This window comes from Numida meleagris, chromosome Z, assembly GCF_002078875.1.
Source record: "Numida meleagris isolate 19003 breed g44 Domestic line chromosome Z, NumMel1.0, whole genome shotgun sequence".
NCBI classification, from domain to species: domain Eukaryota; kingdom Metazoa; phylum Chordata; class Aves; order Galliformes; family Numididae; genus Numida; species Numida meleagris.
The window spans coordinates 24,756,399-24,773,117 of NC_034438.1; the positions used below are offsets into that span (position 1 = coordinate 24,756,399).

At 42.2% G+C, this 16,719-nt stretch overlaps 1 protein-coding gene across 1 annotated transcript; it reads right to left on the reverse strand.

Moving 5' to 3' along the window:
- Window positions 161–16,390, reverse strand: HEXB (hexosaminidase subunit beta). The gene is made up of 14 exons (XM_021379645.1): window positions 15,834–16,390; window positions 15,603–15,754; window positions 12,768–12,833; window positions 11,956–12,002; window positions 11,633–11,743; window positions 9,431–9,532; window positions 8,979–9,108; window positions 5,814–5,994; window positions 4,903–4,989; window positions 4,260–4,332; window positions 3,433–3,607; window positions 2,547–2,637; window positions 2,233–2,337; window positions 161–347 (listed from the first exon to the last, which is right to left on the reverse strand). Exons 1-14 carry the CDS (start codon window positions 16,124–16,126, stop codon window positions 284–286), a joined length of 1,677 nt encoding a protein of 558 aa, XP_021235320.1. The 5' UTR covers window positions 16,127–16,390; the 3' UTR covers window positions 161–283.

Sequence of the window (16,719 nt, forward strand, 5' to 3'; positions counted from 1 at the left end):
CACTTTGAAATATAAAGAGCAGACTATCTAAGCCAGTAACTTTACATACTAAAATTGAAGGAAAATAAAGACTTACTTAATAGTGAAGAATCCCTCCTTCTAATGGAAGTTCGATGTGGAACTAACCTCATCATCCCAGATTTAAAAAAAAGTACTCCACTAAGCATGTGAAATACCTTTATTTTAAAAGTGAACGTATTTTTGGTTCAACAATCAAACCACATGCATAGATCCTCACACCCCTGAGGCACTTCAGGTTGCTGAGCGGAGGTCTCTGAAGCAGTTACTGCCCTCTTGCTTCATGGGGACAATAGCCAGTAAAAAGAGGCTCAGCTGCTATGCCTCTGCTGTTAAAATAAAGTGGAATATGTATGAATAAATCAAATAATGGGCTTGTGGTTTAGGAAGGAACAGAGATAAGGGCAGTCAGTTTTAATCTGCTTTACGTAAACAAAATGGATTGCCTACTTACAGAGTGAAAAAGGGCCCTATTCTGTAGATTGTATTTTGGTTACCAAGCCAAGTACAGTAATCTTGTTTAAGTAAGTTGAACCTACCAGAACACTAGAAAATGAGTTGAAAAGCTCAACTGCAGGGGATGGTGGTCTTGCTGTTCTGTAAAATCTGTTGCTTTTATTTAAAATGAGTAATGAATGTGAAAACACAAGACAGTTACCATTGCACTTTCCCCTCAGCCTAATATTTCCTTCACACGCAGCTTTGATTATGTCATTTTCATTCAGCTCATCACTACAGGAAGCTGAGTTCAGACCTGAATGGAAGCTACTGCTTTTACAGTACAGTTTCAGTAGCAGTAACCTTGCCCTTAGCTAAGAAGAGCTATTGTTCTTCCACTGACTGTGATCTAGCTGTTAGAAAGTTTCTGTCTGCCCCTTCCCTCTCTGCCTGGTATTCTGATATATATAGCAAGCCAGAGCTATCTTATTTGGAAAGGCTCCTCAGCCTGCTGAAAGCGCCATCATCTGTATATACGTATTCTACGTACAAAAATGGTAGCAGGGACGTAGTCCTTTGCCCAGTTTCTAAACTTTTTTAACAGTTTGATTAACAAAATCAGCTCTTTGAGATTCAAACAAAGGTCAGGAAATCTCATGGAAGGTCTCTTGAAAGGCAGTGTAAATGCAGATCAAACAAATCATTTAACCAATGGAAATGGGATGGTTTCTCTACTGTCCTTCTGGTTTAAAGTCTACATGAAACAGTACTTACACAGAGGCAAGGATTTTTTCTAACAGTAAGTGTTCACTATGACTTTATGTGCCAACAAAGCACATGCTGAGGTATCTACAGGAATCTGAGCAGAGCGCTTGAATTTTGGGTGCTGACTGTAACTGCCATGTATCCTATCCTCAAAAAACCTGATCTGTATATATCTCAAAATCCTTCTCATGGTTGGAATTTTCTATGATTTGTCATGGACTACTATAAAACTAAATGGCATGTTCATTCTTGCTGCAGACCAATTACAGCAACATTTGAGAAATCATAAATGACTTTCTGGCTGTGTACTTTTAGAAGTAGAGTCACACTGAAACTTAAGACCTGGAACTAACTCATTTCTAAAACCACAAATATACAAAGACAGCACTAGCAGTAAACAACCAGTAAATTGTCTACACACTTTTTGAGAAAGAACCGCAGTGAACAATCTATTATAAACTTACACAGTTTATGGCAGGTGTTAGAAAAATTAGTTCAACAGGGACTCCAGATCCACCCCTTTCAGTCTCTACATTAAGGCAATACCTGAAAGGTCATTCAAGCCCACCTCTCATGCAAGAGGCTCCATTTGATTACCTGTGGCAACTCTTGGAGTTTTCATTTCCAATAACTAAAAAATCATTCTATTTTTTCTCCTGTGTGTGTACTGCTCCTGTATGCCCTTTAATATCCTTCACTGTCTGAAATAAGTCAGTCATGGGGTATGTTTTTTCTTTAGAAGAAAGCGGAACAGAAGTTAAGTTCTAGTATTTCATTGAAGAGGGTTCGTGGTTTTGAGAATGTTATTTGCAAGTCTTTTGAACTCCTGTCTTAATGTCCCTTTTTCTCCCCTTCTGAGGATACCAAAACACTTGGGATGATACTTACATAATCAGATTAGTCTGCTAGCTTTCCTTCTTTCATTTCTGAGACAGCAGATTAGGCCTGTACTTCAACTCCACCAGCTCTAAGGCATGAAAGCCACAGGTTTACTAGAACTGTTAATCCTACCTGAGCATGCGGCATCGATGATTAGACAGTCTTTTATAGGCGTCCTGCAAGTTGGTCACATTTCTGCTGCTCCAGAGTCTTTCCCCTACAGCACTTGCCCGAGGCCTGTAAAGATATACTGAGTTTTAGAGGAGATACAGTCTACAATGAAGAATGGATTGAAGTTTTTAATACCAGGTTTTTTACCCAGGAGCATCAATTTTTAAAGCTGCTTAGGGTCAGTACAGAGCTCTAGCACTGTTACCACTAACACATAGTACTGCTTGATTAATTCATTCTCCTTGTAGCTTCCTAAAATACAAAGAAGTTCATACCATAATCTTGGTGTGAGGTTAGTTGCATCCACATATTCCCCCCACAGGCAAGCTTCTCCACCTATTAAGAGCCTTTTCTGTTTTTCAGATCCTGTATTCAAAGCAGAAAGTTGGAATTTCTATTTGTCCAGGACATAGGCATGTATCACATTTTTTTTTTCCAATACTCAGGAATGCTCTTCAGCTGTTACATATTTTTATCACATAACATGTCTGCCCTGAGCACAAACTTAGCATTTTGGTAGTAGAATGTGAGAATGACTAGCCCATTTGCCTGGAGAACCCATTTCCCTTCTCTGGCAGAAAAGATTTTATCTTCCATCCTTTAGAGACTCTTCAGGGATTCAAGACCTCATTTAAACTGCTCCCTCTACTACACACAGAACATTTACTGAAGAAGCTGCTACTGAAGAAGTCAGATGTGCTCCCTAACCCTTTGCATAAAAAGAAAGCCTAGGAATCAGAAAAAGTTCTTACTGTTAGCTTCAGCCAGAGGGAGAGAATGTACCTTTTCCTTTAACAGCCTAACACTGTATGGGATTGCTTCAAAATACAAATTCAGTGTCTGTCCACCATCAGCTGTTTCGTATTGTCCCTAATGCATGACGCGTCTGTTCATGCCGTCCAGCCTCCTGTCTCACAAATGCACCAGTGCCACGTTTGAGGAAGGGAATACTCTTCCATTTGAGAAACAGGAAGTTGCATTTTTTTCACTTGTTTGTCAGCCACAACTCCGGAAAATTCTCAAGTCCTTTGATTATAGAGTATCTGATCATAGCAACTGCATGCATCTCTGAATAGCCTTATCCTTTCAATTTATGCCTTATTATGAACCAAAGACTTTCACACACAGAACACGCATATAAAAGAAGTAATTTTAACAAACCAGGGAAGTTAAGTGGTTCAACGCTGTAGTATTTTGTCCAGTCTTGCCCATAACTAATGTAGTCCAAATACCAGGGAGCTGCCAGGATAGCAGTGAACCCTGCTCTAGTGACACTGCTCAGTTCGTGAGCATAGTTATTTGCCATCCACACTTCAACAACAGTGTCTGGTTTCAGCTAGAAGGGAAAAATAAAAATAAAATTAACATGAAAGACAGTCCTAACTGCTGTTGACAGGAAAAAATAATAACAGATTTCAAAACTTGGAAGGTGGCATTTTGCTTTGAAAAGAAGCACGCTGGAAGCTAACTTTTGGCATTGTTTTCTTTGCTACACAGTTCAAAACCAATAATCTGTTAGTTTTAAACACAATTCACACTAGAATGAAGCATAGATTAAAGACAGTTAATTCCCTCAGGCAGTTAATTCCTACATGCACCCGCTACCTGTCAACTTCTAAAAGCTGAGCACCAGGTGTTACTATTCTAGGTGAGCTGTTACCAGGGAAAACTTAAAGTACATAAGAAGGCATAGAAACTTTCCTACTATTTATTCATACCCTAAATCAAGTGATACTATCTACTCCTACTTTGAAGAAAGCGTTGCAAAGCTACTGTTCTTGTTTCACCTATTTTACCTGTTAGATAAATGGTAGTTCCAAGTTAGGCTCCACATTTGAGCAGACTTGCTGGTATTGTCCAGCTGAAGTCCACAGATTTCCAATTAACACTTAGAAGACACAACCAAAACTACTTAATAGTCTATTCTGGAAGCCTCTCACAATACTGCGTTGTTATGTGAGAGTTTCTTATTTACTTTTCCACCTTACCTCTGCATTGTTATCAAATACTTCCTGCCAGACCATGTATCCTTTGTTATAGGAGGAAACAATATCCAGAATCCTAGAGTTTAGAAATAAGATCATGTCTGTGAACTTCAGGCAGCTCAAATACAGACACCCAACAAAGCAGTATTTCCTACTCTAACACACATTGGCCTTTTCCTGCATAAGGGACCAAAAGAAGCCAGACTTTTCTCATTTTGGCCTTCAATGTTCTTTCCAGAAGAACATACATACACCAATATGCATGCACATTAACACAAACTTTGGTACAGAACTGCCTGTAATTCATAAAGATGCTGAAATGTATGCCTTAAGAAAAATCAACAGAGGTCTGCAAAAACCTTTTGACTTTCCCTCCCCACCTCGATTACTGACATTTCAGTACACGTAGTTTAAGATACCCAGTACATTCAGAGTGTGTTTAGCCTACGTACCCTCACTGTCCTACATTTTAAAGATGTAAACTCTATTTTCAGTGCAATAACAGGAAAGAAACTGGGAGGTACCCATGCATGGGAATTTTTGAAAACTATAACACAGTCTAAAATAGCTTATGTTCTGCACCCCAGCATCCCCCTCAGATAGCAGCTGTGAAAAGCTGGGCAGGAATTAAAAATTAAGCACATACTTTTGAATATAGTATGATTCCAGTTTAGCATAGTCAATGCCAAATCCTTGCTCCTTCATGAACTCTTTCACTTCAGGGTTAGATTTCCTTAAATAGAAAAAATAAATCATAAAAGAAGAATAACTTCTTGTTTGTTTTAAACCTGATTTCCCAATTAGTTTTACCCACACACAGTACATCAGCAGATGCCCTAGACATGTCATAGCCTTAAATGCACAACAGAGCAGAAGCAGAATAATGAGATTCAGGTATTTTGAAACCAAATTTAATCATGATTTGAAACAAAGCCAATAGCCCCAGTTCTCTGGGAAAGCTACTGGAGTCTCTGTCCTGAAGCAGCCTCTGGCAGGGTTCCTCAAGCTCCTAAGAGCTCTGGGGTTCCTGGCTTCTCTGTCACTTTGTGGGAAAATTGCCAGCAGGTCTGGAAACTAAGCAGCCAAGGAGCACCAGGATATCTGCAGGAGTTACATTAAGAATCAAACTTGAAGAGAACTCCCTTAAAGCAAACCAACACTTTGTATTGAAGCATTTGCCAGAACTTCACTTTAAAAATTAAAGCAAGTTCTGAATGCTCAGATTTGTTGCTTCAAGAGAATCCACAAATACTGACTATGATCAATTTGAATGCTAATCCTATTGCATCAGCTCTGAATTCTGTATTATTATTAGTTACTCCATCAGAAAGACTTAAAATAGCTAAAATCCACAATAACTTGAAGAACTATATTAACGTATGCAGTACTTGTAATATAAGCATACAAGAATCAGTACTGTAATTCTTAACATTAGCAGATTTTCTGTAAGGCAGGACTCAGTGGAAGGGACCTTCTCACACAAATGAGTGCCGAAACTGATGGATTTATGCAAGTTTAAGAAACACTAGCTATTTATTTTGTGAACTGTGACCATACCAACAATCGAAGCTCACTTCATCTCCTCCCAGGTGGATGTAAGCATCAGGAAATACACTGCTGATTTCTTTGAAGAATTTAGTCATGAAGTCATAAGTTGAATTCAAAATGGGATTTACAGGTCCAAAGGACCCACTTGGCCGTTCTCCACTGTAACAAGGGGTGAGGAGATCTTTTTGACCTAATAGAAACAATTAATAGAGGATATTCAGTTCCATACTGGCGTGCCACCTCTGCTAGCAGGAAGTAGTTCACTCATATTACAAAGGTTAATATTTGTGACTAAAGTGCTATCTATTCCATACAAAATTGAATAGAGGCAAGGTGAAACAATTTTGCCCAAAGTTGAAGAACCCTCTAATCAGAAATGAAGACTCTAACTTTTAAACTTGTGATTTAAAACCATGAATTTATAGAACATACTCCACCCCTGGAAACCAACCTCTGGATGACTACTTAAATAACAAAGCTTTAACAGAGTTAGCAAATATGCCAATTAGAAGGAATCCAAACATAATGAATGTGTTCTGGAGGTCTCTTTTCTCGTTTTATTATTCTCCTTTGTTAGCTCATCAGCAGGGGAGGTGTTTGGCTCAAGGTATATCTCCCACCCCAGTCTGCTAGGAAGTTTCCTCTACAGAAGAAAGGAGTCTAGACGAAAACAGACAAAACAACAACACACCAACCAATCAACCCAAACCCCTAAGCACTGGTTCTTGAGTCAAGCTACCTGAAACAACACGAGCCAGGAAAGCAAAACAGTAAAAGGCTTTTTATACATAGGTTGGAAATTCCAGGCTGTTCAGCCAGGAGAAGAGAAGGCGCTGAGGAGACCTGATAGCAGCCATTCAGTACCTAAAGGGGAGCTACAGGAAAGAAGGGGACAGACTCTTCAGCAGCGTCTGTGGCAACAGAACAAAGGGAAATGGCTTCAAGCTTGAGGAGGGCAGATTTAGGTTGGATATAAGAAAAAGTCTTTTACAGTGAGGGTGGTGAGGCACTGGAACAGGTCGCCCAGAGAGGTGGTTGATGCCCCATCCCTGGAGATTTTCAAGGCAAGACTGGACAAGGCCCTGGACAACCTGACCTAGCTGTGCAAGTCCCTGCTCATTGCAGGGGAGCTGGACTAAATGACCCTTAAGGGTCCCTTCCAACTCTAAGGATTCTATGATTCCTACATTCAGTTTATATGGTTGCAGCAGCAGCACCTTCCCAGCTGCATGTTTTCTGCTCCAAGCACATTCACCCAAGTAGAGTGCTAGTTGTACACTGCTTCACATACCCCTCTAGCATGACTTCAGACCTCTACAATACTTTGAATTCCAACACAGGAAAAGCACAGCTGTAGTTCTCAGGTTCATGGGCAAACTCAGCTTTAGTTATATTAAAAAGCTATCATACAAGAAACTATCAGGACCAGCTCATTAAAGACAAGTGAGCAGAATCTTGCTCTTTGTATGACTGCAGGTCAGTTCACCTATCTCTAGGCAAGTCAATGGCAAGTGTCTGGCTTTTGTTAATCACAGAATGGTTTGTGTTGGAAGGGACCTTTAAGATCATCTAGTTCCAACCCCTCTGCTATAGGCAGGGACACCTTCCACTAGACGAGGTTGCTAAAAGCCCCGTCCAGCCTGGCCTTGAATGCTTCCAGGGAGGGGGCATCCACAACCTCCCTGAGCAACCTGTTCCAGTGTCTCACCACCCTCACAGTAAAGAATTTCTTCCTAATAGCTAGTCTAAATCTACTTTCTTCCAGTTTAAAACCATTTCCCCTCATCCTGTCACTACATGCCCTTATAAAAGACCCTCCCCAGCTTTCCTGTAGATCCCCTTCAAGTACTGGAAGGCTGCTATAAGGTGTCCTTAGAGCCTTCTCTTTACCAGGCAGAAGAGCCCCAGCTCTCCTCAGTCTGTCCTCGTAGGAGAGCTGCTCCAGCCCTCTGGTCATCTTTGTGGCCCTCCTCTGGACCTGCTCCAACAACTCCATGACCTTCTTGTGTTGGGGGCCCCAGAACTGGGCACAGTACTCCAAGTGGAGTCACACAAGAGCAGAGTAGAGGGACAGATTCACCTTCCTCGATCTGCTGGTCACACTTCTCTTGATGCAAGCCAGGATACCACTGGCATTCTGGGCTGCAAGTACACATTGCTGTCTCATGTTGAATCTTTCATCAACTGACACCCCCAAATCCTTCTCCTCAGGGCTGCTCTCAAGCCATTCTCCACCCAACCTGTATCTGTGCTAGGGATTACCCCAACCCAGGTGCAGGACCTCGCACTTGGCCTTGCTGAACTTCATGAGGTTGGCATAGGCCCACCTCTCAAACCTGCCCAGGTCCTTCTGGATGGCATCCTCTAATGCTTCATAACAAGCAAGACTACATAAGATGAAAAATTCAGAAAAAGTGTTTACCAGTTCAACTTCTATGTTGTTCATTTCCTTCTCATTTAAAGTAAGTGAGAAAGAGCCTGAGGCATCTTCCAATGTACTGGCTACACATCCCACAGGATGAGCACAAGACTCATCCTGTAGCTAAAGGGACTAAAAAATCTATACTATTCGCAGCTTAGCCAAAAACTCTGTGGCTGAACTGCAGTCCATACATCTTGAATTAAGGCACAAGGATTCCTGGTCCCTGAGTAGACGTAAACACTGTAACTCTAGACTTAAGCATTCTCTATCAAGAAAAATACTATTACTTTGAAATCTAGAAAACAGAGTGAAGTAAGCATCCAACTTTGCTATGTTTTGTACACCAGCAGAGCATGATTTTACTAGCAGACAGAAACATCAGCCACTTTGAAAGAAAAAGAAATCTCCAGGGACAGCACCTCACTATTTCTAGCCTCTGCCTTATCATTCTAAACTCAAGACTGTATGGGGTGAAAACATCAATATGAAACAAAAGCAGATAGAATATACTTAGTCTTTGCACACGCACCCAGCACAGGAAATGACTGCTTAGTTTCAGCTTCCTCCATTCACTTTTGCTTCTCTCACATATAAGGTCTTGACCATCACTGATTATTCTCCTTGCTTACCTCTTCACAAATGCCTTTCAAAGTACTTCAAAGGCTGCTTTCAACAAGTCCACTCATATAGGAATATTGCACTGCACTTTACTCATCACAATCTTTTAATCATTAATACTTTCTTTGACATACCTTTTCCCCAAGACTGTGTGTGTCCTGGGGTATCAAACTCTGGGATAACTCTAATACCTCTTAATCGGGCATACTCAATCACCAGACGGACGTCAGTAGGAGTATAGATGTGGTTATAAGAGTAAGCCCCCTGTGAAATGTACATATTTAGACAAAGTTTACAAAACACCATACCATGAGGTTTTTTAATAGATAAGGGATTTTTGTTTGTTTGTTTACAAAGAAGCAAATTAGATTTCCCCTCCATCTCTTCATCACTGATGCTGAAACAAAGGACCCTCGTTACATTACATTCACGACTAATGCAAACATATGGATGCCAGGTAACTCTGTTTCTTAATAGGCCAACAAAGATCTAATCAACCATTTATAGGTTCTTGTGTCCGCATCTGATTTTCACAAAATATGTCAGACTTCTGCCCTCCCACTGTACTCCAAAGATGTCTACTCACCTTGTTACTAAGCTCGGGGAAAGAAATACTCTGGTACGGAAATGACTGATCATCTACTATATGCCAGTGGAGAACATTGAACTTGTTAAAAGCCATGGCATCCTGCAACGAACAGTGCAAGAAAGTCCAGTCAAGCATTTTACTCTCACAGAAAACCTATGCAAAGAAGGAGGTCTTGTCCCAGTATATTCTGCATGCCTAACATATTGACTAAAACAAAGAAAAAAAGCATACTATTTTTCACTGAAACTTAGAAGTAAACACTAAAATGCAGCAACCTGTTCATTTTACTTATTTCCTCCACCACCTATTTGCTGCAGTTCTGTCATTAAACAATTGATCTGATCATGCTGCACTGGTAGAAGGGGAACAGCTATAAATCCTTGTGAATTTCTTCCACCTCTTAATACACTTGGTTGATTGTCTATAAACCACCAGCTCTTTCAGCTTATAGGAAAGCTTACATTTTTCTACCTAAATATTTTGGACTTCAGAACTAAATTCCTACTATTGATTACATCCTCATGTGACAATAACCTCCCCAGAATGCATTTCAAATGCAGACAAAATAAACAATGCATTTTTCAGTCAATATAGTGTCAGTACTGCTACTTTGTGAACTGTACATTATGAAGATAAACGTAAACATATTTATTACAGAATCATGACCCCAGATGGGCAGTTACACATATATAATGGGTTACATAAGTTTATCAGAGTCATTGGAAGTGTTGTATGCTGGAAGGAATTTGCACTCTTCCAGGCCCTGTAATTGCAACACAGTTGCTTCCAAGTACTAGCACAATTCGTTTCCCCTCTTTCTTTATCCAATCTGTATTTTCAGAAGTAACTGAACTATTACTGCTTGTCTTCATGCATCTCTACTGACTCAAACCTTTCCACATAAAATTACACTTCCTGATCCTCCCCCAACCCCTCCCTCCCCACGGACAATGCCCTCCCTTCAGACAGAGCACAGTAGTCAGACACAAACAGGAAATGTGCTTAAACTGCCTCCTTAAGCATCTAATTACCACCTGTCAGAGAAGGGATTACTGCTGCTTTTTATTAGGCTAGTCTGGATTCAAGCAGGCATAGAACTGGGGAGGAAAAGCTCACTTTTTCTTAAACCAGTAAAATGACATAAAACGTAGCTCTGAGGAAGTAGCTGAACCATAGACACAATTTAAGGAAAGAAAACGGAAGAGCAACAGTTACAAAAATTAAAAAATTGTTAGAAACAAGTCTCAAAATTCGAGATACGCTTTGGGCATACATCTGCTCTTTCAGAAACAACCACAAATATTGACACAGGAACTACTTGAATAGCTGGAACATTCTCAGTTGTGAATGACTACGTACACAGGCCTAACTGCTGAGCATGGATTGATCTTACAGGTAAAAACAAGTCGTAAATACTCATGGAGGGGCTAGTCCCAAGTGCAGTTAAGGACAACCTCAAAAATAAAGGCTGGTTTTACCTGCACTCTTTTTTTGGCCACCTAAGCCTGCTCTGCAGAGTTCTGGAACACAGAAGGGAAGTATCTAAGAAAATTTCATCTTGGAAAAGCAGGGCAGACAAGCCAGGAAACTGCATATTCCCTCAGTCAAAGGCTCCTCCACTTCAACTAAACAAGACCTGCTACAAGTACTTTAACAGAGAAAAATAGCACTATGAAGTAAGAAAACCCACCGCTTCAGGTGCTGTTAATTAGACAAATCCTGACCTCATCAAATGAGATCAGCTCACAATGAACAAATAAGAATCTGCCTCCTTTTGTATTTTACTACTGAATCAGTCTTAGCAGCTTAAGAATTGACTACATGTTTGTTAAAAAGTCTGTAGTGCTCCTGCAACCACTGGCACTTAAGTTATTGATTGCCAGGTCTCCCCTGTATTGCCTGCTGGCAGACATCTCAAAACATGCTTCTAAGAAATATCTTTGCTGCTCTAGGCAATAGAAAATACTGAAAACCCAAGCTGCACAAATCCCAGCCTCCTCTATAAAACTACGAATCACTCCCTCTGCCCACTTAATTCATCTCTGGCGCAGACCCTGACCTCCACTCAGAAAAGTTCGCCCTGTCATTTTAGATGTTAGCCAGACTCTCATTTCATACCAAGATCGGTTGCTTCCTACTTTAGCAATCAAAATACAACAAGAAGTCTTCCTTATTAATGATACATGACAGTCCACTTACCAGGTTTGTAAGAATAGATTTCAATGGCAAATAATGCCTTGAAGTGTCAAGTAAAATTCCTCTATGCGCAAACCTTGGGAAGTCGTAGATTTCAGATTCATTGACAAGAAACTATAAAAATGAGATTTAAGAATTAGTATTCCCATTTTATGTTCATCATTACAAACATGAAATATTTCTCAGTTTGTGAACAGCTTTCCAAACATTATTTTCTGAAAAAGTAGTTAATGAAACTCGTAGATCTATTGTTCCTTGAAAAACATCTAATAAAGAATGTGGCTGTTTGTAAGCAGACTGTGTTTTTAAGTAGAACCTATACTTACACTTCCATAATCATCTTCGTGAACCAACTGACTGAAGGTTTCCAAACCTGGAAAAACCAAAGAAATGGATCGGGAGTACAACCCACTATTATTCCTTAAAATTTTAGTTGAAGACAAGACAAAAATTATTTACAGGCATTCACACAGCAAGAAAGAATGCCTTATTACTGAGTTTCTTTCTTGTTATCACATTCGCCTGTGTTGCTCAAGCAACAAAGTTAACAAAGTACCAAAGAGAGAACAGTTCAAACTCTCCATTATACTCAAGCATTGAATATTATTAACATGGCTTGGATGCACCAAATTAACCCTTGAGAAGAATGAAAGAGACAGTGAGTAAAGGAGGAATGTCTGGTGTTATCATACATACATTCCTGTCACTTCTGGAACAGGTGAAGTTTCCAATTCAGCATGAAAAGAATTGCTAACTCAGATAACATTCCAGTAAGAAAAGCAGACTGAGACTTCAGCATCATGGTGATCAGCATGTTGTTACTACATGCAGTCAGAGAATAATTTGTTCACACTATAGATTGGAGAGATTTTTAGCACTCAGGATTCAGTTGGCCTGGCTGATTTAAGATACAGCGAGCATGCAGTTATGGCATGCCAATGGATCTGGGATACTGAGCATACAAACTGAGGGAGTTTGCAGTGCACATTTTGGTACCCTTTATGCTCCCATGCCCAAGTTTGCCTCCCATGAAGGACTGAATGAGGGCAAGCCTCAGTGGTCAGCTGGTTCCTACTCCGCTATGCAGCCTGTATAAGCTTAGAACAAAAACAGCTCTGAATAGAAAACATCAGCTTACCTCTTAAAGCTCCCCACACCTCATCTGCTTTCAGTATAGCCACGGGCTCAGTTACAGTTAAATGATCTAAAGAGAGGAAAAAGTTATTCCTTGAGAAAACAAGGACTGCCAAGACAACATTATCAGGCAGTAAGATATTCAAGTGTCCCTTTTTTTTGTACTTTTTCTTTGTAATTCTAACAAATGCTCTTTTTAATGGCGATATTGTGCAGCTATTTTTCATTTATATACGCGCTCCCAAAATAACGCAAGCTCCCGGTCAGAGGCCATAGTTAATAAGATGCTAAAACAAATTTGGCTCCAACAAATGACAATGTTAAATTTTGCACAGTGGCTAGAATACCAGCCTAGTTTAGAGTAATTGATTTTTACAAACATTACATGATGCTTTTGCATTTAATAAGCAGGCAGCAAGGTTGGGTAACTAAGCCAGATAAAACCAGAAATTGACTTCTCCTTTTACATTCATTTTAGATGCTTTATGCTTACAGATTACTTTTTTTAGAGATAATGCTTGTAAAGGTCTAATTAAATAACAAAAATGTCAGACCATCTAATGAGCATCTGTAAGGCACGAGTAAGATGAAGAAAGGTAAGTAAAATGGAGAAGAGTATCTGAAGGGAGCCACAGTAATTGCCCCCCTTATTGTGCATAAAGTACCAGAGCTGTAAAACACAAATCACTTCATTTTTTTATGTGAAATAATTCAGCCAACTCTATTAAAGAAAAAAATATTAGAGGGATAAGTTGTTGCATGATGGTTTGTTGGATATGCCTCAGACCACAAGAATGGTTGGTTACAAACTAGATGGTTTGAACTCTAGACAAATCTACCAGAGAGAAGCAATAATGGACATGAAGAAAGCATTTAGTTTTCCATTTTAACCTAGAGACAATTCTGTATGTACTAGAAGTTCTGGGAAAGAAACAGAAGATGGATGCAATCTCTACGTGTTTTCTGGGGCTTTTTTTTTTTTTTTTCTGTGGTAAACTGTAGGCCAGGCAACGATCTGCTTCTGAGATAGCAACTGTTTTTCTCAACATATATCTTAAATGCATGCAGCACAACGAGTTCTGTAAGACTAAATTGAACCTTTTGCACGAAGACGTAACAAGTCAGCAGAAAAGAGGGCAGGTAACCTGTATTTTTATTAGGTAGCTATACTCCTACCACAGAATCACAGAATGGCTTAGGTTAGAGGGGACCTTAAAGATCATCTAGTTGCAGCCCCCAGCCATGGGCAGGGCTGCCACACACTAGATCATGCTGCTCAGGGCCCCATCCAGCCTGATCTTGAACACCTCCAGGGACTGGGTTATCCACAACTTCTCTGGGCAGCCCGTGCCAGGGCCTCACCACCCACTGAGTAAAAAATTTCTTCCTAATATCTAATCTAAATCTCCCCTCTTTTAGTTTAAAGCCATTCTCCCTTGTCCCAACGCTATCAAACCGTGCATAAAGTTGGTTCTCCTCCTGCTTATAAGCTCCATTCAAGTACTCCAAGGTCACTATGAGGTCTCTCCCGAGCCTTCTGTTCTCCAAGCTAAACAAGCCCAACTCCCTCAACCTTTCTTCATAGGAGAGGTGCTCCAGCTCTCTGATCATCTTCGTGGCGCTCCTCTGGACCTGCTCCAGCAGCTCCACATCCTTCCCGTACTGGGGGCCAGTCCCCTCCCTCTCCCCGCTGGCCACCCCTCTTTCGATGCATCCCAGGATATCGCTGGCTTTCTGGGCTGCAAGAGCATGCTGCTGGCTCATGTCCAGCTTTTCGTCCACCAGGACCCCCAGGTCCTTCTTTGCAGGGCTGCTCTCAATGAGAGTACAGACTCCCAGTCTGTACTCATATCTGGGACTGCCTCAACACAAGAGCAACACCTTGCACTTGGCCTTGTGAAACCTCTTTAGATTCTCATGTGCCCACTCTTATGCTATGAGATAGCCACTGACTAAACCATACCATTTCTGTTAAGGAAAAAAAACCAAACTGCTCAATGAAGCAAGTGAATAATTTCCTTACAGAAAAGAAGAACCAGCTTTCATTAAGAATTGAAGTTCACACAGCAGTTCAAAGTTCAGCTAGTAGTAAAACAATGTAATAACCTGACCATGGTAAAAAAATTCTGAAGCATTATCAAATTTGCTGCTGTATCTCATTTGCACAGAAATATGTGACAAATCCACATACCAAAATTGCACTGCTTCGCTACATGTACAGGGATGACTAAGTAAATTTAAAATCAATACATTCTTTAACAAGTCTAGTAGAATTAATTCTGCTGTAGATGTATGACTTAAGATTGAAAGGATCTTTTCCTAAGGATCTGTATCCTGGATACCACACAACTGCATAGACTATTACAGAAGATTATCTCAGAAAAGAACTAAGTGAACTGAACATGCTGATTCCTGTGATAACTGTGCTAAGAAATTTCTTTAGTGGTTAGGAGTTGACTTTAGAGCTTTTCTCCAATCCGGACGTCTGCCGTGGAGAATCATAGCAGAACAAATCCAGTGTAATCATCACGTTTTTAATCCTATCTTGTATCTATCGATAGAATGAAAGCGTTCTTATAATACTGCAGGATGCAGGTCAGGAAGCTCGGCTGATCCTTCACCCAGCACTTCATGCTGAGGAGATCACAGGTCATGCCACTAACTAATGTCATGACTTGGCACAGTCTCAATTTCACAACAGCGTTATTAGGTATGAACTGCTGTGTCCTCACGAGCCTCCGTGTGCCTATTATTTCCAGCGGGAAAGAAAAAAAAAATCACCACCTGACTTCTGCGCCGGCCGTAAATCCTGAACACAACGCAGCCCCGCGGTACTCACAGGCCTCGTTGGACGCGAGGTGCGGGAAGCCGTCACAACGGGGCTCCGGGGAGGCGATCACCACCTGCAGCTGGGACAACTCCCCTTGAGCAGACAGCGAGGCTCGGAGCGGCTTCCTCCAGCGGGAGCGCCCGAACATGTACTCGTAATACCTGTGGGGAGCGCAGAGTTCAGGGAGCCGCCGCTTCACCCGGCGCCCCTCCATCCCTGCCGCCCCCCGCCCGCCCTCACCGGCGGAAGGCGTCTTGCAGGAGGCCGCAGGCCGGCCCCGCCGAGGAGCCGGCGCCGTGCACCACCTGGAAGCGCTCGGGGGCCAGCTGCAGCTGGAGACGGGACGTGCGGAGCGACTGCGGCAGCGGCCACAGCGAGTCTTCGGGGAGAGCGTCCGACGCCGTTCCCCACTCGGACAGCGCCGGCTGCGGCTCGGGAGGCGGCTCGCCGCGGCCGAAGCTGGCGCCTAGCAGCACGGCGGGCACGAGGAGCAGCCCCACGAACATTACGGCTACCCCCATGGCTCTGCCCATAGCGCTGCGGCCGGCGGAGGCCCGGCCGAGTGATCGCGCCGCTCCGCCTCCGCCATCACGGGACCGCCGCGCGCCGCCCTCCGCACCGCCCCACGGCGGGGATTCCCGCGGCTCACAGCCCCAACGGGCAGCCGGGTCCGCGGGCGTGGGGTACGGGGGTGGGGGCTGCGGCCAGTGTGATTTTTGCGTCTGCAGGGGTGTGGGTGTGGATTCCAGCGCTGGGACGGAATCGTCTGTATTGCCTGGAAGCAATTTCGGTCCTAGCAGAATCGGTTAGAAGTACTTTCTGCAGAAGGTAGTGGAAACTGTAGTGTGCATTAGCAGCAGTCCAACGTGCGACAAAGTAATGTCTGCACTGACAGGCCCCACTGTAAATTTTGGAAGTCGTGAGGTGTTCGGAGGGCAAGGCGTGTGCCTGGAAGCTGGAAATTCCAGTGGGAAGGCATTCTGAGTTGAAGGCACCGCCAATTAAATGGTTAACGAGAGCAGTGCGTGCCTGTGCCCTTGCTCAGGCGGCTCAGGACAGCAGCTGGGAGCTCTCAGATGCACACTGCTACTGTGGCACCTCTGCCAGCAGTACCCATGCCAGCAGC

What these genes read in the sequence shown, in the direction of transcription:
- HEXB (XM_021379645.1), bottom strand. Translation starts at nt 16,126, where the DNA reads ATGGGCAGAGCCATGGGGGTAGCCGTAATGTTCGTGGGGCTGCTCCTC. An exon ending in CACACAGTCTTGGGGAAAAG is followed by an intron (nt 5,995 to 8,978) that starts GTATGTCAAAGA and finishes TGTTTCTATTAG; the next exon opens with GTCAAAAAGATCTCCTCACC. An exon ending in GAATCATACTATATTCAAAA is followed by an intron (nt 4,333 to 4,902) that starts GTATGTGCTTAA and finishes TCTAAACTCTAG; the next exon opens with GATTCTGGATATTGTTTCCT.